Raw genomic sequence first — 25,817 nt, 5'->3', positions numbered from 1 at the left:
CCACTTAATGTTCCTTAGGGTTTCTTGGAGAAATAGTCTGAAAATGTCAGACTTGAGAAAGGTGCTCCTAGATAAGAAACTGTCAAATTTCAGGCAAATTGACCCAGAGGTTTTTGTGCTAGGCACCTTTTAAAGTTGATTTTGAGTGTGTGTATGTGCGGAACTAAAAGGGATGTGAGTCAGGTTAAAATAATTTCCTCCACTTACAAACCTGACGTGTCAGTCACAACAGAGCTTTCCCTCTCTCCACCCTGGCATTTGCTCTTCCTATCACTCCTTTCTCACTCTCACTCACACACACACGTATTTTCCTTATATGAAAGACGATATAAAGGTGTGGAGTTTTTTAAGCAGTCATTTGTCTGTAGTTTCGTTTTTGGCTCTAGGTCACCACAAGGTCCTTGGAGCAGGGTACTTTGCAGGGTGCCTTGAACAGATCCTGCTTCACTTGGACAAGCTCAGAAGCACCCCACTGCAGCTAAGGGCTTGTCTGATGCCACTGAGCACCCCTAGTGCAAACTCATCCTCGGTCAGTGTCATTTTTCAAACTCCTTTCCATTCCAGAGAGTTGCTTTGGAACAGGAGACAATGGATTTCTTCTTTAACTGGACTGTGTCTGGCCAGCTTGTGATCTTTTCACTCACTGATTACTCAGAGGGAGAGAAGGAGGAATGGAAAGGAAAATTCACTTTAGAGGAATGCTCTAAGAATATTTTTAACGCAAACATATATACTTCATGAATTTTAATTGCCATAGCAGGGCTACTGGTTAAAACATTGTAGTTACTCTATGATCAATAACTGTCTACCTGCAGTCACTTAGTATGTATTAAATGGCTGGGAGGACTACATCATTGCTGTTCATAGGTTAAAAGCAGTGTAATAATGTGTGATAGAGATGCCCTTCAAATCCATAATGAAAACTGCTCTTTAAAAATAGAAGCAAGCTTCTGGGAACATATTACATCATCTTAAGATGTATTGCTTGTAGAATGTTGTAGTAACTGTAGACTGAATGCCCTTGAGTGATTTCCTTCCCCATCTGCTCCATTTTAGTCTTTAAGAAATAGAAAACTGAAATGATGTTCTAGGAGAAGTGCTTTTAAATTAATGAATGGAATTAATATAAAAGTGGTTTTGTAGATACACAGCTCTTCCAGTTATTCCCACTTGCTCTGTGATGCAAGTGAAACTAGGGTAACGGGCTCTTTTTAAAACCCTTGGGCACATGCAGAATCCAGCAGAATTCAATGTATGTATTACAGTGAATAATACAGTTTCTGTATCAATGTTCCCCCCAAACAGAGACCTGAATGAGTCACTGGGAATGCTTAGATAATCATATGTTGGCTTAATAAATGGGGATAGCCCTTTGCTAGCGTGCACAAGCCCTTCACTCCTCTGAGGTGCAATCAATAAAATTGGACAGCTCATTATTAAACATAGTTTCCCATTTTGTCCAAACCAGGAACCTGGAATAAGCCAGGGTATTAAACTAACTTCGAACAGTGGCTTAATATCCCGAATTGTTCCAAAGCTTGTATTTTCCTGGATTATTTTTTTAATGACTGTTTATTGTGTACTGGTTGTTGTTGTAGTGTTTTTTGAAGAAATGCGAAGCCATTGTTAGTTAAAGACTTCCTGGCACATGCTTGTGTATGGGCTGCATACATTGGCAAAATTCTTGACCATATCTCAGCTTCTTAAGATGAATTCAAACCAGCTCACTGTTACATCTCAAAGGGAAAATATCTGCCTTGGGGTTGTTCACAACCTCAAAAGATTTTCTGTTGATATTAAACAGTCACTGTATTTCAGATCTAGGACCTTGTGGTGACCTAGAGCCAATAAAGAAAACAATGTGTTAATGCACTATGTTAAGGTTTATCATCATCATTACTATTACGGCTATACTTGCTGTTGTACTATAGCCAGTGTGGACAAGATAACTATTGGAGCTGGATCCAAGAGAGGTATGCTGTAGATTTACAGAATGCCCTTAGGTTGCTTTCTCAACCATAATCATGAAATTATATTTTAGACTCTTTTTCTTCTTCTTTGCTATCTGACTGTTGACTTCATATTAAACTATTGATGTAATATCTGATTACATTATAGTGTGAATATAAATGTAAGCTGCTTGCTAGCTCTGGGAAGCAATAATTGCTCACTCTTCTTCTTGACTTTGCTTCAGTGTCAGAGGCATAGCGTGAGGGGTGCTGGGGGTGCCCCCCTCGGTGCAGTTTCAAGGTAGGCGCCTTTCTGCCCGTCATGAGCCATCGCATCCTTCTCAGACACCTTCCAGCAGGAGGGAGCCTGAGGAGGCGGCAACAGCTCAGGCATCCTGAAAGCCCTGTGCTGCTCGCAAAAGGAGTGTTGGGCTGGTGCTTGCCTGTTACCTCCTTTTCAGCTGCCCTCCAGCTGGAGCTTGGTGGGTTCCTGAGAAGAGTGCAACAGTTCAGACATCCTGCGAGCTCAACGCCATTTTTGCGAGTCTCACAAAGTGATGCTGGGCTTGCAGGGCGGCATGAGGGGCAGCCAGGCAGACCGTGTAGCATGGCCCCCAAGCATTGGAGAGACGGCGCTGCCCCTCTATCCGATGCTAGGATGATTCAGGGCTGTGAGGGTGCCCAGAAGGGTTGTGGCAGCTCAGCCTCCCTGCAGGTCCCGCACTGCCTGCAAAAGCAGAGAGGGGCTGGTGCATGGAGCTGCTGCATCCTTCCAGCTGAGAAGGATGCAGTTGCTCCGGCGGCGCATGCTACAATCCAAGCAGAGTTATTTGGAAGCAAGTCTCACATAACAGAGCAAAAGCTATTTCTGCATAAAGATGCATAGGATAGAATGTAAGCACTCAAAACCTTCTATAAAGCAATAACTGGTAGTTGGAGGGTATAAGTAGTGTTTCTCCATGAGATAGGAAGACTGTCCTATCTGCTTGGTAGAGCAATAAATATTCATAATTTGAGAAGTGAACACATTGTGCTGTTCAGGTACTTGGGGTGCATAAAACTGGAATGTAGCCATGTGGGCCCTGCAGATGATTCTGGTGATATGGATGATGACATCTCCTAAATCACAAGTGGGAAACCTCTGACCCTCTAGATGTTGTTGGAATCCAACTGCTAACAGCCCCAGCCATCGCCATCATGGCTGGTGGTCAGGGATGATGGTAGTTCTTACCTTCCACGTGTTGCTGGACCTAAAGTTTCCCATCCTTGTCCTACATATTGGCAGTTGTGGGAGCATGGGTTCAGTTAGAAGCCCGCAATAATAAGTGCAATACATCACTAATCATGCCATACACACACACACACACACATATAGTCATAATACATAAATAAGCTTACATAATTTTAAATAACTAATTCTGCTCATAGTTTTTTATATATTTCCTTAATAAAGGGTGGGGAGGGGGAACATTACATAACAATATCATTCATGTAGAATCATAGAATCATAGAATCATAGAATCATAGAGTTGGAAGAGACCACAAGGGCCATCGAGTCCAACCCCCTGCCAAGCAGGAAACACCATCAGAGCACTCCTGACATATGGTTGTCAAGCCTCTGCTTAAAGACCTCCAAAGAAGGAGACTCCACCACACTCCTTGGCAGCAAATTCCACTGTCGAACAGCTCTTACTGTCAGGAAGTTCTTCCTAATGTTTAGGTGGAATCTTCTTTCCTGCAGTTTGGATCCATTGCTCCGTGTCCGCTTCTCTGGAGCAGCAGAAAACAACCTTTCTCCCTCCTCTATGTGACATCCTTTTATATATTTGAACATGGCTATCATATCACCCCTTAACCTCCTCTTCTCCAGGCTAAACATGCCCAGCTCCCTTAGCCGTTCCTCATAAGGCATCGTTTCCAGGCCTTTGACCATTTTGGTTGCCCTCCTCTGGACACGTTCCAGTTTGTCAATGTCCTTCTTGAACTGTGGTGCCCAGAACTGGACACAGTACTCCAGGTGAGGTCTGACCAGAGCAGAATACAGTGGCACTATTACTTCCCTTGATCTAGATGCTATACTCCTATTGATGCAGCCCAGAATTGCATTGGCTTTTTTAGCTGCCGCGTCACACTGTTGGCTCATGTCAAGTTTGTGGTCAACCAAGACTCCTAGATCCTTTTCACATGTAGTGCTCTCAAGCCAGGTGTCACCCATCTTGTATTTGTGCCTCTCATTTTTTTTGCCCAAGTGCAATACTTTACATTTCTCCCTGTTAAAATTCATCTTGTTTGTTTTGGCCCAGTTCTCTAATCTGTCAAGGTCGTTTTGAAGTGTGTTCCTGTCCTCTGGGGTGTTAGCCACCCCTCCCAGTTTGGTGTCATCTGCAAATTTGATCAGGATGCCCTTGAGTCCATCATCCAAGTCGTTGATAAAGATGTTGAATAAGACCGGGCCCAAGACAGAACCCTGTGGCACCCCACTAGTCACTCTTCTCCAGGATGAAGAGGAACCATTGATGAGCACCCTTTGGGTTCGGTCAGTCAGCCAGTTACAAATCCACTGAGTGGTAGCATAGTCAAGACCGCATTTTACCAGCTTCTTTACAAGAAGCTGTACTCAAAGCCTAGAAAATATGTATCAAACTCTACATTTCATAAAATTCTTAATTTGCACTTAATAATGCACATGGTTGTACAGAGTCCTATACATACATAACAAAAATACTGCACTTTTCACAAAACATAAATTTGTCTACGCTTTTCTTGCTGTAAGAAAATGTATCAGTTTGATCATATAGACAATATTCCAAATTCTCCATAACAGTTGTAAGAAGGTTGCATTATGTTTCCTGTTCCTCATAATTGATAAGACATTCTAGATATGACAAGGGGGTGTATAATAATCTCCTGATCCTCTGTTGGAACTTACATAGCTAAACAATAAAATTAGGGGATCTGAAGGAAGACAATAATGAGAATTTTTTCTATATAGATAGGAATTAATTTCATTGTTTAAAAACTTAAGAGACATCCAGTAAATATGACTTACATTTGCTCTTACTGTGTTTTAGTGACATTGTTAGCCCCTGAATAGATTTGCCTCAATAATTAGATTCAATATTTTCCCCCATGGTTTTTTGTTTTTTATACTGAGGTTAAGTAGAGATATTATGATCAAGAAAAACAAAGTATATAACTTGAATTAATCTAGGTTACTAGAGGCATGATGCAATTGAGTTGTTGTTGTTTTATTAAAAAACCAGTTCATGGTGGTTGTTTTTTATCCTCCCTCTCTTGACAGAAGAGCATGGAATCTGAAGCGCTACCATAAACATTTTTTTTTGTCTTTAACGATGATGTGTCTGAGCAAGATTTGTTTCTTTCAAGCAAAGCTGCAGCAGCACCTGGCAAACATAGATGCCTTTAGCAAAACGATAGCAGAGACTGTTCACAGATGGCCCACAAGGCATTTTTTCCCCTCGTCTGTCCCAGAGGTTCTTGTTAAAAAAAAAAATCAATGGAATCTCCTGTTTACATTTTTTTTCTCTTTGACTTTTTTCCCACAGCCATAAATCAAAAGGTTTTTATTTATTTTTTATAAAGAACAGCTCCTATGTTTTTTAATATCTTTGCACACTGTTTTGTACTTTTAAGCATGTGGCTTGTTGAGTGAACCTGTTGAATTCTCTACATCAGACGCATTGGCCACCTCTACTTTTTTTTGGTGGGGGGGTTGCTACAGCAGAGATGCTGTTCCCACTTTTTAAATATTTTATCAGCCCTGGAGTAAGTGAGTGGTTGCATTTTAGAGTTCTGTTGCTGCAGGATGTCTCCTGTTTTCTTCTGTGAGAGGAAAGCTATCTATGCTTGATCTTAATGAATGAATAATTTGTTAAGTAGAAAAAGAAATCTTCGTAATGCAGGCCAGGTTAATATAAAAGGCTGATTCCCTATATTACATGAAAACTAAAGTTACTGGGTAAAGAACTGGACTTTTCTCAGCCTCCAGGCAGCACCCCTCACTCAGCCCAGCTCCACACCCTTGCTGAGCGTTTTCGCCTGAACGGAATGTGCCCTTGAACTGTAATAAAGCCCTTCACTTGTCTAGATGAAGGACAGAGGAGGGTGAGTGAGCGTATGCAGATGCTAGCCTATTATACAAAAAATAAAATTTTACAAACATTGCTCCATCCAATTTTGCCTCTGGTTCTACCTACCACTGGCATGTGGCGCTGGAAGTTTACCAGGAAAGGAATGTGCCCCACCCCTTGTTTACAGCAGAAATGATCCTAGTGGTCTGGTAGCCAATTTTTGGCGGGTAAATTTATTCTCATTCTCTCTGCCTCTCTTCTCTTTTTCTCCCTCTCACACATCTTTCCAAACTCTTAGTTTGCTAACCAATATACTTCAGAGTTTCCTTTGCATGCCCACTCCATGCAAAGGTCACAGAACATGTATCCCAATGTTGGCATCCTTCCTCGAAACCGTTTTTTCATAGGTCTTCAGCTTGTTGCCCACGTCCTGGTGTTTTTCTTCTTCAATTCACATATCCCCCAGCCTCTGCTTCTCAGGAAGCAAGGGACTTGAATCTGCACACACAGTTTCTTGTGTACATATGAATCAGACCAAGCACACAGAGAAAAAGGTACCATGCCCAATGTTTCCTTTGTGCTATGAGTCACCAGAGATAAAGCCTGGAATCTGTGTTCAGTATCAGGGAAGAGTCTTGGAATATGCCCCTCAGCATGTGGCGAGCAGGTTTTTCCTTATTTCTGAAGAACTACAGATTATTTGCACACGCCCTCACAATTAAAGGTGCAGGTTTACAGGGCATATGGAATGACTGACACACATACCTGAGTGGTAGCCTCTCTTTTTAGCTATTGAGCATGGCTCCCACATGAGGCTGCCACCTTGCTGAATCTAAGCACATCTGGGTCTGGTCAGTGCTGGGATAGGTGACAGTGTGGAGTTTCCTGGTGGAAGAAAGGTGGACTGTAAATACAAGTAAACAATATGCAGTTGTAAAACCCAATTATTTCCATAAAAATCCACTCCTTGTTTTCCTCCTATCCCCTTTCCTGTGGCTATAAAAAAAAAGACTCTTCCAGTGCAACAACTGTCTTCTTTCCTTCCCTCCTCACAAAAAAGCAGGGAAGTGGAATAAAGAAGTTAGTTACTGCATCCATGAAGGAAAGAAGTCAAGTTTCTAACACTAGAACTTAGCCCAGAAATTGTCTCGTTTTCCTACACACACATCAGTTCCCAGTCTCTCTCTTTTCATTTTTCATTTTTCCAGCCACACTTATGGAGTCCTTCCAAAGACAGTAGTCAACTTCTGGAGAAGGATAGGACTGGCTTGGTAGGAACTTTCCTCCCTCAGGCAAATAAAGCAACCTGGCTCTTTGGGCAGGAAAGCAGCTGAGGTGAGAGAAGGGGCTTTCAAAATGGTGTCACCGTTTCTCTTCTCCTTTCCTCCCCCCTTCATGGCTAGCTGTGCCATCAGAGGACTGCGGCTCTCTTCCACCTCTCTCTCCTCTCCTTCCCTGGTGTGTGCCTTGTTTATGTCACCAGCCACAAGTATATTGCAATATAGACAATCAAAAGCACTCATAATTCTTTTTTTAACATATTGCAGTTGGGAGTGGCAGTCTTATAGTGGCATGGTCCATATTGGGCATATTGTTCTGGAAAGAGAACCATTTTCCTTCAGTCTTTTTTGCTGCGAATTGGTTGAAGATACAATGTAACAGATTGAATGTGAATACGAACCATCATAAAATATACACTCTGCCTAGGTTCTAGGTCTGTTCAGAGTTTGAAGCTTGCTGTACAAGGAAAATGCCAATGTGGAGAGAGGAGGCAAGGCGAGCTCTTCCCTGACTGAAAATCTGATTGGAATGATTTCACCAGGGCTCTTCAATCACAGTGCCTTGGGGGAGGGAAGTTAAAGTAATATATCACCTTGTCATTGTCTGTTCTGCATTCTTTTCTAGTTCTGTTAATGGTGCTTGTTTGGAAAATGTGGGATGGTCAGTTCCTTGTGCCTCTGCCACATTCATTCCTGCCAGTTCAGCTTTGCATTCGGTTTCTGAGATTTTTGGTGCCAACTGAGCAGAAATCAACCCCAAAGCTGTTTGTTTTTTCTCCATTCATCATAATTCTCTAGCTCCTACAGCCATCTCTATCTCTTGCACCCACCCATTCTATGATGTATGCCATTTTCAAACTGAAAACCATTTTCTACAAAACTGCATTCCTTTTAGACCACTATCTAAATCAGGCATGGCCAAACTTGGCCCTCTAGTTGTTTTGGGACTGCAACTCACATCATCCTTAGCTAACAGGACCAGTGGTCAGGGATGATGGGAATTGTAGTCCCAAAACAGCTGGAGGGCCAAGTTTGGCCATGCCTGATCTAAATCAACCTTCAAGGTGACTGAGCCTGCATCTATCCTACTGGAATTCAGTAGATTTCTTACCTCGAAGCTGGTGTGTGCTTCCCGCCCCCTACAAATTGCCCACTAAATGTTAGGGGAGCTTAGAGGAATCCCCCAAAACTGTAAAGATTGCCCTCACAAGAAAACCACTGCAGCTACTCTGAAACCTGACAGTATGCATCCCCTTAAAAGGGGCCACCATGCCTACAAACTTCACCCAATTGTGTCAAAAAATTATAAAGTTATAGGCGGTTCCTTTATTGCTTCTGTGAAATTTTTCAACTAGCCACAAAACCTGTTATTGTCAAAACTAGATATTATTGAGCAGTAGTTTGAGAAAACAAAAGGGGGTTGCATCATGAACTGTGTGTGCTTACACAAAGATAAGTCTTGTAGTGCTCCACAGTGCTTACATGTGGATGGGAGTATTAAGGTAAGAAGACTAAAATGTAACCATCCCAACCATCCCTTCTAAGAGATGACACAACTTAGATCCTAAAAAACCCAATTATTACCAAACTAAAATTCTCTTTTTCTTAGTAAAAGTGATGTGTTTCTGCATTGCTTCTTAATGGAACAATAATAGTTTCAGTTTCCTTGAAAATCAACTGATCATTTTGCAAAGGATGCCTGTAGTGTCAGAAACGCTTTCCTGCCGGGTGCCTTTTAGACTCTCCTGTCTGCCACCCTGCTCAGGTTTTACTTGCTTTCAGTGTTGAACACTGAACACTGAGACAAGAACAGTGAAAATCCGAAGGGAGAAATGGCATGCTAGCCCAGTCAGCTGTGTGTTTTTCCTTTAATTCAGTTCAGTCAATATTTGTGTTTGAGTCTTGAACGGAGAAAAAGATGAAAAGTAAGCTGCATTCTATGCTTGCAATTAATTTATGTAGCAAAAGTAAAGCAGATGGACCACATTAGGTATAATCCAACCCTCTACCAAGTCTTGAAAGCGAGAGTGGCAATCATAGCAAATCTGTTCTGTAAAAAACATCCGCCCAGCAGCTGTGTTTCCTTCCTGTTTACTTTTCCATTCATCCCCTATTTCTTTACTCTTATTTCTCCATTTCAGTCCAGCTGTAAATCATTTTTATCACATAGTTCTGCAGATGACCCACTAACTGTACACATTATGGAAATGTAGAAGCTTTTTGCTTCCTTTTGGTTTCTGTCCTTTGCAAAATCTGAGCAGAATTATTTTCTAGAGAGTGGTGTAAGGCCTTATTTGGGCTGGCTATGAATGAACAATCAATATGCCAAAACTAAGTTTGTGTTGACACACATGTTTAATGGTGGTTTCATCCATTAGAAACTGAAGTCAGAAGCCAGGTTAGAAATTGAAATAATAACTACACTATCATTGAGGGAATTTATACCCCACCCTTTGTCTCCAAGCAGCCCAGGACAGCAAAGAGATACGACACTTTAAAAGCAAAAGCATTCTAGTATTCTGACCTCATGGGTGCCTGTTGTTTTCTCCAGCTTTAGTGGCCTAAATAGAGCCTGTTTGGGGTCTTTCTAAAACCTCAGCATTTGAAATGATCAGAAAACAAAGCAGCAAAGAGTTCTGTTTTGCTTCAAATATCAGAAACTACAACAAGCAATTAATAGAGCAATCCTATCCTCTAGTTATGCCTGCTTGGTGGGGTAAGATTGTTTGTAAGAACATAGGAAGAGCCTGCTGGATCAGCTCAATGACCCATCTAGTCCAGCATCCTGTTCTCACAGTGCCATGTCAGATGCCTGTGGGGAAACCTGCAAGCACGATTTGAGTATAGTTAATAATAATAATAATAATAATAATATCTTTATTGTCATTGCCCCCTCTCAGGGACAACGAAATTACTCGACTGCTCCATAAAAACACTAATTAAAACAATACAGCATAGTACAGCAAGGAAGATTAGATGACTTTCAAAGTCCAGGCTTCCCATTCAGGGCTGAGATCGCTCTGGAGAAGAAGCTGTTCTTAAGACGGCTCGTTCTTGTCTTCATTGTCCTGTATCTCCGTCCCGACGGCAGGAGCTCGAAGAGACAGTGACCAGGATGCGATGGATCTTTTACTATGTCCAGTGCCTTCCTATGGCACCTTGTGGCATAAATCTGCTCTAAGGTGGAGAGTGGGCAGCCAACAATGCTCTCTGCTGCCTTAACAACTCTGCACAACCCCATCCTGTCCTGGGTAGTACAGCTTCCGTACCACACACATAAGCCATAAGTGAGCACGCTCTCAATGGCACAGTGATAGAAGGCAAGCAGCAGTTTCTGCGGAAGATGGTTTTTCCTTAGAATTCTCAAAAAGTACAGTCTCTGCTGCGCCTTCTTCACAAGCCCCCTTGTGTTGCACTTCCTCCCGTGTTTCCAGCATCTAATATTCAGAAACATTACTGCCTCCAACTGTGGAGGCAAAGGATAGCCATCATGGTTAGTAGCCTTCAATAGCCCTTTCCATGAAGTTGTCTAATCTTCTTTTAAAGCCATCTAGGTTGGCGGTCATCACTGCCTCCTGTAGGAGCAAGTTCCATAATTCAGTTGTGTGTGCACTGCTAAATCACCTCATCCAATAGAACACAATGCAGTGCCAACAGAAAAACATACATAGCTTAGTTAACTAAGGCTGCAATCCTGTGCGGTCGTATTGGGGAGTAAGCCCTTTTGAATTCAGTAGGACTTTCTTCTGCATAAACATGCATAGGAATGCGCTAAAAATACATTCAGTATAACAATACAATGGTACAATTTGGCAGGACCAAAATACCATTTACATTGTAAATCTAAAATATCTCCTACACAGCTCATAGCATTATTGCCCCTAAACCCTTTCTGTGTTCTGCAAAAGTAGACACTCTTCTGGTAACTTGAATACTTGGTTAACTTGAAGATGTTCATTCAGATGTCATGGGAAACAAGTTTCAGCAAATCACATTTGGAGCCAGCATGTCAAGGGAATGGGGAAGGGGAAATGTTTGAGCATGACACTTGTTTTTGGCTCAATAAACCAGTTTATGTATCCAGAATTGTTTTGCCAGAACCAGCCCATTCTGCCACATTTTACTCCATTTTGTAAATCTCAAAGCTCAATTTCTGTTTCACCAGCAAATATCCAGTAAAATATCTTGCCCTCCCTGGCTCAGTTCTCTATATCAGTTTTGGGGACAGGGAAGAGCTAAATGTGCACTGACATTCTTACAGGGGGGGAAACAAAATAAGTTTAATAAACTTAATATTACTGCTGGACATCATAGTGCATCCCCTTCAGTTAGGAAATTCCCAGTGTTTGTGGTTAGAAAACTGTATCTCATCTCCTTTACAGCAAAAAAGCTGCATGTGTTCCCCTGTAGATCCTGATCCAGCATAAGGGGTATTGTCATCTGAGAATAGAGGGTGGAGAGGGAGGCGTCAGGTCCTGTGAATTAACAGATACTTCTGTTACCTCTCAGTACTCGGATACGGCACTGAGTACATAGATAATGTCCCAACATTAATAAGGCAAAGACTTTTCTGTGACCTGTATCTGAGGTAATGTGTGAGGAAAAATTCCTGGAAAACATTCATGGGAACATTCACAAGAGTAATAAGGGGGTAATATGGAGAAAGACATTTGTGGAAAATATTTCATTGCAATTTATCGCTTTCTGGGATTTCTCTCTAAGAGTAGACCAATCCCTATTTACTCCGAGAGCTGTAATGCATTGTTTCCCTCATGTGAATGAAGCCTGTACTCCAGTTCCATTATTTCTTGTGGGTGGTGGATTCTAGTGCATGCCCAGATGCAAGTTGTTATGTAATAGCTTTCCCATTCATTTAAATTGATAGCTAAGTCATGGGGCTCTGGGTTCAGTCACACAACTTGAAAACATCTGCAGTTGCCTTGGTAATGATTGGTAGGAAAGGATTAGCCTGTGTGGAATGAGCTCATTTTAAAGACTATATATTTTCATTCTCCTAGAAGACCATGACTACCTCACAAGCTCTCACACTCTTTTCCTCATATTTCCTTCTCTTGTGAATTACCCCTCCCTTCCCAAAGCTAACTGTGGTTTGCCAATGTGACTTCCAGTATTAATGATAAAGCGTGTTCTCACTAAAGGAGAGCACGTGTTGCGGATGGGGATGGTCAAAGCACCCTTCTGGTAATTAGGCAGGTGGAGATTAAGGAGCCTAACGCTGGTGGATGCTGGGTGTTGCTGGGGTAAAATTGATGTTGCAAAGTTAGGGGTGGGATCAGAGGTTATTTAAGCAGGGTCCACAGCAGGCTACTTTCTCTTTTGCTGTGGACATCGGATCTCCCGCCCGCCCTCCCTTGTTGGGCTTGCGCCTTGACCTTGCTTTGCCTGTCATGGGGTCGTCCGTATTGGTGCGGGGGCCCAGTAGGAATTTTCCTGATTGGCTGATTAGTGTGTGCCTCTTGGGTTTTGCCTACTGCTTAGCAAATCGTCACAACTTGTAAGGTTGGCGGTTAGGCATTGGTTTAAATTGGTTGGTGGAGGGGTATGGATTGGCTGTGCCTGCCCCTCCAATGCTGCTGCTGCACGTGTAAGCCTCTAGGAGCATGCGGGGAGAAGCTGAGGGTCTGTGTCGCAGCTGAACTTGTTCCTCCACACTGGCTTTCGCTGGAATCCGGGAGCCAGTGCTGTCCCCAAGGCGGGGGGGGGGGGACAGATAGTCTTAACCAATGCCTAAGCAACCACTCACAATTTGTATGCTAATAAAGTTGTGGCCAAAATTATGCCAAAAACCTTAAACAAAAATTATGCGTGTGGTGTGAGTTATTGGGGAGAGGGTGTTTTGGGGGACCTCAGCACGCAAATTTGGCTAGCTCCAAACAAGAGTTTGTCAACCTATTTCTGACCATGATTCTAAGAAGGGCTGCCATCAAGCCAGCCCTTGAGTCCATCTATAGCTCCTTCTTCACCATTCCTGTAGAGAGAAGCAGTTCTTTTCTCCACCTGCTTAGTACCTACTTTGCCTCTGTCTTCACTGAAAAGGAAAGCAGTTCTCAACATAATGATAATAGAATAAAAGATGCAAAGAGGGAGCTACAGCCCAAGATAGGAAAAGAGGTGGTAAGGAAACAACTAGCTACCTTAAATGAATTTAAATCTCCAGGGCCTTATGTGTTGCATTCAGTGGTAGTAAAGGAGCTTGTGGATGTAATCTCAGAGCCTCTGTCTATAATCTTTGAGAATTCTTGGAGAACAGGTGAGCTCCCTGCAGATGGGAGGCAGGGAACTGTCCCCATCTTCAAAAAGGGATTGTGTGGCCATCTGTTATGGATGCTTTAGTTGCATAGCGGGGGGTTGCAACTAAATGACCCTTAAGGTCCCTTCCAACTCTACAATTCTATGATTCTGCTGTTCTGAATTCTGTACTCAATGCCCTGCACTGCTGTGTTGGAACCTCTTGTACCTTCCAAGTATAAAATAGAATCCATCCGTGTTAATAAAACTTGATACTGGAACATTTCCTGTCTTGGCAGAGGAAAACATGTAGCATTTGGTAACACCACAGTGCTCTAAGTATTATAATAACCGGTATTGACACAGAAAGCATATGGCCTTATGTTACATATTGGGTCAAGTACATCTAATGTTAGTCATCCTTTCCTGTTTATAAGTTATCCATCCCTTAAAAAAGAAAATAATTGTGGTGTTGCATAAGAAAAAAAACTATTTCTCTTAAGAAACAACAGTTGTAATAAACAAAGACCGCATGTATGAGTTTTTTTGTGGATATTACAGTATGTTGTGAGACAGGATTCTAGATTATGGGATGTTGGTTTAATCATACTCTTCCCAAAGACAAATACTTGGAAGCTAATGCCCGTTCTGCTACAGTTAATGCCCATTTTGAAGTGCTCAGGACTGCTACTGACTAAGCTGTTTGAGTAATGAATCCTGGGGTGCATTGACATATGGGTAAAGCATATTAGATTTTTTAATTATTATTAAACCAGTCACTAGGTTACACAGTATATTTTGAAAATGAAATGGTAGGATCACAACTGCAATCCTTTGCAGCCTTACAGGATGGGAGTGGGAATAGAAAGATCAGTTTACATAGATACCATTTCTATTGTCTTTTCAACCCTGCTGTATTTTTAAGTCCGATACTCTAATACCACTTGCAACAAAGTGAGGTCAAGCCAATCCACAGTATTTGCATTTTGAACAAAAGCTTACATGCAAAAAAAAAAAAAAATACTCAGATTTGAATGGTTTAAGTTAATTTTGTCCTGCTTATTATATTTCATTTTAATGTTTGTTTCATTTTGCTTTGGGTCACTCCTTGTGAAAAAAAGAGAGACTAATAAATGCAATTAGTAATAATCAGGTGAAAAAGCGTATGTTGTGTGTTTAAGTGAATGAGTTCACCTGCAATAAATAAAAAAGGTGAAGTATGATTCTGTTCCCATCCCCCAGCCGCTGTTGCCTGAGTGAGATAATTCAGAAGTACATGCATCGTTTGTGTCATGTATCTTTTGCCAGTTTAAGCACAGAAACCTTTGTGTCTAAGTTAATGTGTGAACATGGTAGGATTAGAATGTAGACAGTCAATATATTATAGAACAGGGCAGGAACATTGTCAGAAGACGTCCCAGGTGGCTTGAGCTCTGGAAGTGTCTGGATTAGGTTCCAGGGTAATGTTTGAAAATTCTTCTATTGACAAAAATGTGGTCTAAGAAAGAGTGGGTCACCTGAGAAATATGACCTTAATATATTGATGGAAGAATAGGCATATTTGAGAGCTGGACCTACCATTAGTCACTGGTATTCATTGTCTGTCTTTGCCAAGAGTGAGAGAGGTAGCAGCTACGTCTGCAACAAACTTTGGGTTTTGTTGTTTTGCCCTGCCATAGATTTTGTTGAGACTGCACTGTAAGTAAGTGTGTATGTGTGTGTGTGTGTGTGTGTGTGTGTGTGTGTGTGTGTAATCTGCCTTTTTCAAGCATGAAAATTTATTTGCTTCTGTGGATATTGCTTACCTCTGGAGAATCAAATTTATTCGCTAGTACTTCCAAGAACTTATTAATTGAAGTGTGGTTTATAAATCCATTAAATAAAACAAATAATGACCCTGCTGAATATTTGGAAATAAGACAGACATGCTGATGAGTGGGTGTTTTCTGGGATGTCCTGGTATCTGAAGAAGCTCTTACTCTCTGAAACTCTCTATATTTATAGGTCCAAGCACAAGTCCGCCATGCAAAACTGAACTTTGACAAACTGAAAACTGACGTTTGTCAAAAAGTGGATCTTCTCGGAGCAAGCCGATGTAATCTTCTGTCTCATGTGCTCACAACATACCAGGTATCGGAAAAGAAAGTATCCACTAAACCAGAACTTCTGCTTAAGAATGATACCCACCTGCCTTTATGTAGCAGTCCAATCAAGTTTTCCTCCCCATAAGGCTAAGGTTGGGTATATGAGCAGGAAATCTTAAGTGTCAGTCAACATGCAAGTGTTAACTTTCATTGGTTCTTTCCATTACAGACAACCCTACTTCACTTTTGGGAAAAAACATCTCATACCATGGCAGCTATTCATGAAAGTTTCAAAGGGTATCAGCCATATGAATTCATGATGCTAAAGGTAAGGCATATATAGTGGTTTGTTCATTTCTAGCCTACTTGGCGAAGTAATTTGGATAAATGAAAGAGGGGTGTCAAGCTTCCTTTTTGTAGAACTTTTTTACACTTAGGAGTGTTCATCAATTTCTATATATCGTAAGTGCAGCTAGTCCACACACACTATGCTAGCAGCCACTTCTAACATGTATTAAGAAGAATGTTAAAATGTATGTTGTAATCCCATACATTTGGGTCAACCCATGTATGTAACCCATAATGTTGGGTTGGTATGCATGTAATTCTAAACCAATGGGACGCGGGTGGCGCTGTGGGTAAAACCTCAGAGCCTAGGACTTGCCGATCGTATGGTCGGCGGTTCGAATCCCCGCGGCGGGGTGAGCTCCTGTTGTTCGGTCCCACTCCTGCCCACCTAGCAGTTCGAAAGCACTCTTAAGTGCAAGTAGATAAATAGGTACCGCTTTATAGCGGGAAGGTAAACGGCGATTCCGTGTGCTGCGCTGGTGCTGGCTCGCCAGAGCAGCTTCGTCACGCTGGCCACGCGACCCGGAAGTGTCTTCGGACGGCGCCGGCTCACGGCCTCTAGAGCGAGATGAACACGCAACCCTAGAGTCGGACACGACTGGCCCGTACGGGCAGGGGTACCTTTACCTTTACCTTATAATTCTAAACCATGGTTTGGTGCTCTGCAGACAGTCTTCAGTCGCCTAGAGCAAAGCATCTGCCTCACCCCCTCTCCCCACCCCTGCATGGCCTGGTGAGGAATTCTGTCAAGTTCAGAAGAATCACTGCTCAGTGCTATATGCAAACCAGGAATTTTGGTTTAAAACAAACAGTGGTTAGTTAAATAAACCAGCTGCACAATCCATATCACATCTAGTTTGGCCTTGAACTTTGTTACAAAGCAGATATTTGAATTTGAAGCTAAGCAGGTATGTAAGTTTGGTCAGTAAGTCCAACACAATAGCCACTACAGCACACTCATACTAGTGAAGCTTGCTTATAAGTGTGTTCTCCTGTTATCAGAAATGAGCATACGGGAAAATTATCTTTTGGAATGCCTTGCCTTCCTAATGCAGAATAAGCATGTTCTTAGTTTCGTTAAATAATTATTTGCACAGACCACACTGCAGCTGTCCAAATTAAGGAAGTGTGTCGGTTTTCTAGCATCTGAGTACAACTTGGTGAAGGTTAAGTTTTTTAAGTTCAACAGGTTTACTTTTCAGTTTTCTATTTTAGTTAATAATATAATTAATAAATCAACAATTTTATGAAGTGATCATTTATTCATGCTAAAGTGTTATCTCCAGAAAGAGAGACTCTGCCCTTGGGAACGTGTCTGGAAATAATACATTGCTTTAGCAGTGGGAGTTCTTCTCTCTTTGCTAAACTCTGGTAATGAACAATCTGATAAAAATTGTTTTCTTAGCTTCAGGGTATATTGTGGAAGTAATGTAATTGCAGCTGTGTTTCCTGATAGTTGTATTTGTGTTTAAGAGAATATTTTTAACGCACTAACAAGTCCAAGAATTTTGTTGCTTGGGGGTAACCAGGGGAGTTTGTTCAAGCTTTCAGGATTCATTCTTTTTATTGTTAGGAGAGTGTTGATTCCTCTTGACTCCTTTTTTTGTGTTAAAGATTAACATTTTAAGTTTTGAAATATGCTGAATAGAGAACATGGACGCACCATTCATATGGTATTATTAAACTTGGATATTTTGTAAACCACTTAGCTTTCGTAAACTGCTTAGAGGTTCTATTTACAGTCAAGCAGTATATAAATTTTGTTAGATAAATAAATTTATTTTAACTGCTTTAATATTGAAAGGAGAGAAAGAAAAGAGGACATAGGAACAAATAAGAATGGTAATATGTGAGGAAGGAAATGGTGGAAGGATAAATTGCAGTAACCTTGTATTAGGGGACCTTCAGTGTTTTCTCAATTTCCCTTTTCTCAATGGTCAGTAGTGAAGCATCACTATTTTATGATTTAGAAAATATTATTGAAGAAATGTTGAAGATGAGCTCAGGAAAATATAACTAGGTTCCTTGTCATCTCCACAACCCTGAGAAGGAGGCTAAAATTCTTAAATGTTGCAGTAGAGTCTGAGGACCTAGTAATCATAACTACTGCTGTGAGCCTCACCATTTCTCATGAAAAGGCAAATAGGATTTGATGGGGTTGTATCTGGTATCTGTTACATTACAAATTGTATTATATGGTTGCTATGTATCTTACAAAAGGGAGGGGGGAGTCCATTCCTAATTTTAAATGAGTTTGATTAGACACAGAGGCAGCTACAAAGCCTGTGAGGTAAATTAATGTCTTTACAGTTTCATCAGCAGCTTCTATCTGCTGCTTTCATGTATTCTGTATTTTAACATTATCATCACCAGAAGATACGTCGTTGCTATTACTCAACCTTATTTATTTAAAAAATAAACCTTATTTACAAGTACCTAGTTCTTCTTGCCAGTAGTAGTTAAAAAGAAAAACAATTTGTATAACTTTGTACCAGAATGCTACTGAAACTGCCATAACATATTCATTTAACGTGTATTTTGTTTTAATTTTCTGCTTGGCATAAATTTCAAAGTTTGGATTTAGTACTTGTACTGTGTTCATTTTCCTAATCCAGAACGCAGTTATTGTGAGTGTGCTGCTTTCTTTGCAATTTCTTTCCCTGTTCTCTTTTGTCTGTATGCTTAGGATTATCATGTAGGCTTTTGGTTAACTTATTCAAAGTTTGAATTTAGCGGTACCTTTTTCTGACCAATTATGTAGTTGTTAATATTGCATAAGCTTTCATTGGTTACAATCCACTTCAGTTGTGAAGATGGAATGACCAGAAGTAGATCAAGACAGTTAATGGAGTGTTTACCTGTAGTACTCCTCTTTTTTCAAATGGATGCTAACCAGAAACATTAAACAGATGCTAAACAGAAACATTAAAACTAGTGAATCTATTTCTGGGTTTTATGTCCATTCATATGTTTTCTTAAGGATGGTTCCATTTGGGTGATGTTAGATTTTTTAGAATGTTGCACTATTTTATTGTTGTTAGCCACCCTGAGCCTGGCTTCGGCTGGGGAGGGTGGGATATAAATAAAATTTATTATTATTATTATTATTATTATTATTATTATTATTATTTATTATGTAAGAGCACAAGGTTATAGGGTGATATTATTTAGTCCTGAGCTCTGCTGCTGCCGTTACTGATCTAAGTGGTTTAACTGGTATCTGGGTCAATCAATCAAATACCTTTATTGGCATCACAGTATAAAACATTTCAAGTAACTGGAATAATTAAAAAGACAAGGGTGAAGCTATCAAGGGTTATAAGGTCACACTATGGTTGTGTGCATTTGGATATTCTGCTACAGAATATCTGTGGATATTCTGTGGATGGAGACCACAGTGACGCCACTACCCCCAGATATAAGTAAAGCATAGAAATTCCTTAATGAAATATATTCTTTCAAAATCAGTCGATGATCTTGATCAAGTGACTGTTTCAGATGTGGAAATATACAAAATTAGTAGCTCGCAGAAATGTTTCCTAGCCTGCTTTTACACACTCATTGTTACTCATTGTCACATTAAAAAAACCTATACCAACTCTCATAAATCATCTGGAGGCAATTTCTTAGTCTCTAAAGGTAACCGAGCCTAGACTATGTATAAATAATTATTGTGTAAAAAATAGTCATCTTATATAAATTGCTTTTTTTGCAAGCTTCAATCTAGGTTCAACTAGGCAATAATGTTCCTTAATAAGGGTTTTGCTGTTGCCTCTTCTGTTAATTCACCTGCTTGAGGAATATATGCATCTCCCGGGCTTCTAATTCATGTAAATATTTATAGAAAAGCTTATTGTGACGGGAGGAAGAAATGAAATTGCCTGTTTGTTAACTAAAACACTTTAAAATACCAGAGGTAACTTAAGTACAAACAGCTGTTTTTGGATCAGCATTACATTGGCAGGACTTTGCAACGCCTCCACTAGTGAATCAGTTTGTTTAGCTTTGGGCCCAACACAGGAGCTAATGGAGATAAAACAGAATATTCTCCACTTGGCACCCTGTTTGGAATTAAGAACCTTGTGGTAGATCATCTGAGAATGTGTGAAGAAAATCTGATTGTGCCCCACTTGGTTTATTGTGTGCCCTAGTATTTCAAAAGATGGATAGATAATTTAATTTTAAAAAACTTGTTTTTGCTGTTTGTAACTTGTATTTGCATAAAACAATATTCTTCCTACATGGTAGGATGGCAACATGTTAGTCAAACATCAGAATCAGACTCATCAAATCATAGAATCGCAGAGTTGGAAGGGATCTCGAGGGTCCTCTAGTCCAATCCCTTGCAATGCAGGAATCCTGCCCACAGGTGCCTCTGGGTGGGTTCGAACCATCAACCTTCCAGTTACCGTATTTTTCGCTCTGTAGGATGCACTTTTTCCACCCCAAAAATGAGGGGGAAATGTGTGTGTGTCCTATGGAGCGAATGCAGGCTCCTTGGCTTTGCGGCGACACGCCTGACCTGGAAGCCAGAGGAGGAACAGAAGGGACTCCGTCTGTTCCTCCTCCCTCTTTGCAGCGACGCCCGAGGAGGAACAGAAGGAGACCCCCCTTCTGTTCCTTCTCCAGCTTCGCTGAAGGGCGCTGCACCTTCTCCCTCTCTGCGCAGCACTTCTCATGTGAAGGAGAGGCGCTGTGCAGAGAGAGAGAAGGTGCAGCGCCCCTTCAGCGACGCGCCTGTCATGCGAAGCCGGAGGAGGAACAGAAGGGTCTCCTTCTGTTCCTTCTCCAGCTTCGCTGAAGGGCGTTGTGCCTTCTCCCTCTCTGCGCAGCACCTCTCATGTGAGGGAGAGGCGCTGCGCAGAGAGAGAGAAGGCGCAGCGCCCCTTCAGCGACGCGCCTGTCCTGGCTGCTGCTTTAGCCCTGCGCAGCCTCTTTGGGCAGGGGGAGCCTTCATCCCACTGCCCTGAAGAGGCTTGGCGCGGTTATCCCAGAAGCCAGAACAGCCACACGGTATCCCAGAAGCCAGATCGCTCTTGCTGTTCTGGCTTCTGGGGTTCAGAATATTTTTTTCTTGTTTTCCGCCTCCCAAAACTAGGTGTGCCCTGTGGTCCGGTACGCCCTATGGAGCGAAAAATACGGTAACAGCCCGATGCATCACTTTCCCTATCTCAGAATGCAGACCATGCAACGGCAAATAGCATGAAACAGAAAACTTTTTTAAACAAAAATAATCTTAAGTGGGCAGAACACTGAAAATGTAACTGTAAACTTATAAGTGGAATGTTCAATCTTTTGGCAGCCTGAAAAATGCATGGTGGTAATGAGGTTAAGAGTATGATTCTTGGAACAGCATTTTATTATATCTTCTATTATAATTCCCACAACTTGCAAAACTATGCAACATGCTTCTTTCTTTTCAAATAGATTAACTTGTGTTAGTCTGTTGCAGCAGTCTTGTGACTCCTTAAAGCAGTGCTTTCCAAACTTTTCATGTTGGTGACACACTTTTTAGACATGCGTCATTCTGCAACACAGTTTTTCAGTTTTACTAGCAAACCAGAGATTAAACTAAGCCCTTATAAGAGATACAGACACTTATCACGCAACACATGTACACACTGCAGCTGACACACTAACGTATTGCAACACACAGTTTGGAAAGCTCTGCCTTAAAGACTATGGGAGGAATCCTGCTAGAGCCATTGCACTCGTGGAAGAGCTTTTGATCCTGTGAATGCCTCTACTAATGGACGACAAGGGGAGGCGATTTTTGCCAATTTACCCCTGTAGAATCCAATGTCACAGAAAATGAATTGAGATAGTGGGGGACCCTTCAGAACATCTAGATGCTTCAGGAGGAAGGATGAACTGGCAAACAAAAAACACCCCACCCTCCCCTCTTCTTCCATTAATGGAGACTTCTGCTGGATCAAAAGTGCTTCTTATGAGCACAAGGCCACCAAAGGAATTTCCTCCCTAACAAACTAATTGTGGCATGCACTTTAATAAAATTCACTCAGTGGTGGTACTAGAACTGAACGATGCATCATAGCTCCATGGCCCTGATGTCCCCAGGGTGGGGAGATGACCGCAGCCCATCAGCAACAGTTGCCCAAAACATCTTTTCTTCACCTTTCATTCCTTCACACCCACACCCACACACCATTTTTTAAAATAGTGGGCATGATGTGGAACAACCCTTCAGAACCACCTTGGTTTCTCAAAGTGCTGAGCCTCTGGGCTCATGAGGGACTGTGAGGATTTAAGGGGATGGGCACAACTGTCTGGAGCTTTGTTCTGCCTTTGGAAAAGGAAAGACATAGGAGTCACTGTTGCCACTGTCACATGACCTGAAAGGAGGAGAAAAGGAGAAAACCAAATGGAAGGTTGCATGAGCAGGCGTAAAAGAACAAGCCACTGTTGCTTTCTTCAGCTTTATTTCACAAAGGTTGGTGGGTATTCTGGAACTCAACAACCTCCATAAAATGTTTTGAAGAAAGCAACAGCAACCCTCTCTTTCCTTCCTTCCTTCCTTCCTGCATGCTGCGTGGTAAGCCAGGTCTCTTTATCTCTTACTTAACTAAAAGAAGGGGAAAATGGGCCAGTTTGTCCGCAAACTCTCTCCAGAAAGGGGACAAATGGGTCCTTTTTTCTTTCTACAAAGTAAAGAAAGGGGGAATCTTGTTCCTTGAGCTCCTTCTTCCGCTCACTTATCTGGCGGCAGAAAGGAAGGAGCTTGGGGGAGGAGGGATGTGTGTGAGAGGGAGAGAACATGCTCAGTCTGGGAGGTGGGCTCCCATAGCACATTTTGTCCAGGACGTCGAGCCCATTTCTTTTCTTCCCCCCTTTATTTATTAATTTTTCCAGAGATCCCTCAAAATGCATGATACCCAAGTGAAAGCCATTGATGTACCTACATAGTAGTCTTCTCATGTGCAGCATAGTTCAATCACAGATGGGAACAAGAAAAAGCTTGTTGTGGTATTTTAAGAGACGTTCTACCGATTATTCGTAAGAACCTTGTATATCAAAGCTGCCCTTTGCCTCTGTTGCTTAATATTAACAGTATTTTTTTAATGCATATGAGGCAGGATGTGCCCATTTGCCACAGTGTATATTTAGCTTTTCTTTTGAAAATCATCTCTATTACATTTGAATCAAATTTATCAAACTACCTGCCTGTTTTCCATTCTGTTTCCATTAAAGTTACTTTTCACTGAATTTTAATTGCTGGCCTCTTAATGTTTCAAGAGCTCTCATTTTTCCTGTTTAGATAGAAGTAATTTCCATCACTATGAAACTGTTTTAATGCAACTTTGGATAAGTTTTCAGCTTCTTCTTGTCTTTCTATATTCTTTTTCATACGTTGATTGGTGGGTGACCCAGAGCTTACAAGAGCCTGTAAATAAACTAACAGAGAGTGAAGAAAAAGAGGAGGAATTGCGGCTAGAGAACGCCAGATTAGAAGATGATCAGCAGAATCAGTAAGCCATATGATAAGAATCTTTTGGAAGAAAATAATACTGTGGATGACAATGAGCTTTCAGATCATCTTTAGCTCTACGGTTAGGAAAATGCATATTTCCCCCCCAATCCCAAAGTGTATGAGTATCCCAAAAAGAAGAGACAGACAGTGGGAAGGAGGTGGAAGCTTCTCTGAGTTTGCCTGGAAATCACCTTCTCATTTTAAAACACACAAAAACTGGTTGAAGTGAATGGAAGAACCTTTCTACACCCATTCCTTTTAATGATCTTTTTGTTCCCCTAGCTGAATCTCTTTCTTATTTTCTTCTTTCCCCTTGTAATATTTTTCCCTGCAGACAACACATTTGAAAAATATTTTGCAGGCATGTAATATTTTGCAGGCATGCCCTTTTGCATAGGGAAAGTGTTACATTGCATAGATATTAATTACATTACATTAGTCCACCTATCTGCTGTGCCTGGGCTTTGCTCCCGAATGCTGCCACTTTCCCTTTTTTGCTCCTCCTCACTGACATACTGTGGGTCAGCAAAGCAATAAGCATCTTAGGTATATCATATAGAAGATATAAGCACATTTCTCTCTATACTTTGCCTCCTCATCACTGCTCTTATTGCATACATGAATTGGAACATATCCATTGCTCACTTTGAGCACTGATTAGCTTTTGTAATCTATACAGGGTTTGGCAAGTGATCCAGTAGAGCGGCAAGTACGCTGTAAGAGTATACCCTGAGAACTAAGCCTGGTGGGATTCTAGTTACTGGTGTCAAGAGCCACTATACAGATAGGCTGTATCTTAATCTTTGGTAGTTTGGCTGATGGGGACATGTGAAAAGGAGAAAGAGATGTGATCCTGCTTCTATGGAAACATCTAGAATCAGCGAGGAGGGTATGAGCCTTGCTGTAATCACATGGCCAGCTGTTTAGAATATTCAAGGTTAAGGGAAAGCTAGTTGTTGATTCATTGAAGAGCAGCTTTCAGTGTTTGTCATTAGACCTCATTTTGTTGGCTTTTTAGTTTCTCCAAAATGTTTTTTGTTTGTGAGGGAAATGTTTTTAAGTAGCAGTGTGACATAGATTAGATAATTTTGCTTTGTGTCTTTCTAATTTTGGATATTTAAATGAGGGATGGGAACCTGTGACCTTCCATATGTTTTTGGACCACAGCTTCCACTGTTCCTGACCTTTCATCACACCGACCTGGGCTGATGGAAGTTGGGAGTCTGACAACATCTGGAGGGCATCAGATTCTACATTACTGGTTTGGAAGCTTGAGAACACCCACTGCTGAGTCACTTTTCTAGATAGCCATTTTCACTCCACCTATTGTGTTCCAAGGGAAGCAGGTTAAGACTCTTCTTCACAGTTCATGTAAATGTCTTACTTAACAGTATACGAGGAATTCTGAAAGGCCGCTGTGAAGAAAATTCCCACATGGAGCCTCTTCCTACATATAGAGACTTCACGTCAGCAAAGCACTTCTAACAGGCATGAGGAACACCAAAAAGAACACAAAAATAAGTTGATGGGTGTTAACTTCCTTTTCAGCCTGACTGCATAAGTGGCTCAGAAATTCATGTTGTGTTCTTCCTTTTTCTTCTTCCCTGTTCTGTCCTGCTTTGCACCAGAGCTTTATTTCTAAAAGCTTCTGCTACTCGACTTGGCCTGTGGTGTTCTTGCACACCTAAAGACGCAACTAATATGTCCTCAGCTCTGGGCTCATGGTTCAGATAAAATCACAGAGTGACAGCAGGGAGAGTAATAGCAATGATCCCTGCCAAGCCAGTATACGTCAGTTGCCATGTAATCAGTCCTCTTGCTTATTCAGTGGTTCTGCTGGCCCCTCCACACCGTATCGGGGAGAGTAGTTCCTCTTGTCCTCCAGACGGAACATTGAGTATCTTCTGCTCTCTTTAAATCTTTAGAAGAAAACAAAATAAACCAAGTTCTAAATCTCAAAAGCAAGGATAGCCAACATGGCGCCCCCTGGGTGTTGTTAGCATCATCCATTGTTCCTAACCATTGGCTGTGCCTGCTGAGCCTGATCTGGAGTCCAACATCTGGAAGGTACCACACTGACTTCCCTTGCTTGTGAGAGTCTCCAGTAAGACTGCTTTAAAATGCTGTTTTGCATTAGTTAGAAAATGAAGAAGAAGTGAATACGGCTGTAGTGAAATCACCAGGGCAACAAAGAGAGCTAGGGGAGATGGGAAGATTGTAATTTAGACAGGGTCCCCAACTCCTTTTGATTCAGCCACTGCACTGACCATTACATTTAGAAGGATTATCCTCCTGTCACTGTACCTTTACTGCCTGAAATGCCAACA

The 25,817-nt window shown here is 41.5% G+C and overlaps 1 protein-coding gene across 15 annotated transcripts in view; it reads left to right on the top strand.

The window, feature by feature from the left end:
• The window catches only part of ICA1 (islet cell autoantigen 1), a 66,029-nt gene that overhangs the window by 25,614 nt on the left and 14,598 nt on the right, over window positions 1–25,817 (top strand). For all 15 annotated transcript variants that reach the window (XM_053409470.1, XM_053409467.1, XM_053409475.1 and 12 more), the window contains 3 exons: window positions 15,574–15,699; window positions 15,883–15,981; window positions 23,391–23,488. In XM_053409470.1, coding sequence (XP_053265445.1) covers window positions 15,574–15,699; window positions 15,883–15,981; window positions 23,391–23,488 — 323 coding nt within the window. The remainder of the gene's footprint in view (window positions 1–15,573; window positions 15,700–15,882; window positions 15,982–23,390; window positions 23,489–25,817) is intronic.

Source organism: Podarcis raffonei, chromosome 12, assembly GCF_027172205.1.
Source record: "Podarcis raffonei isolate rPodRaf1 chromosome 12, rPodRaf1.pri, whole genome shotgun sequence".
NCBI lineage: Eukaryota > Metazoa > Chordata > Lepidosauria > Squamata > Lacertidae > Podarcis > Podarcis raffonei.
Note: the sequence above shows the minus strand (reverse complement) of the source record. Positions and strands in the feature narration are given on the sequence as shown.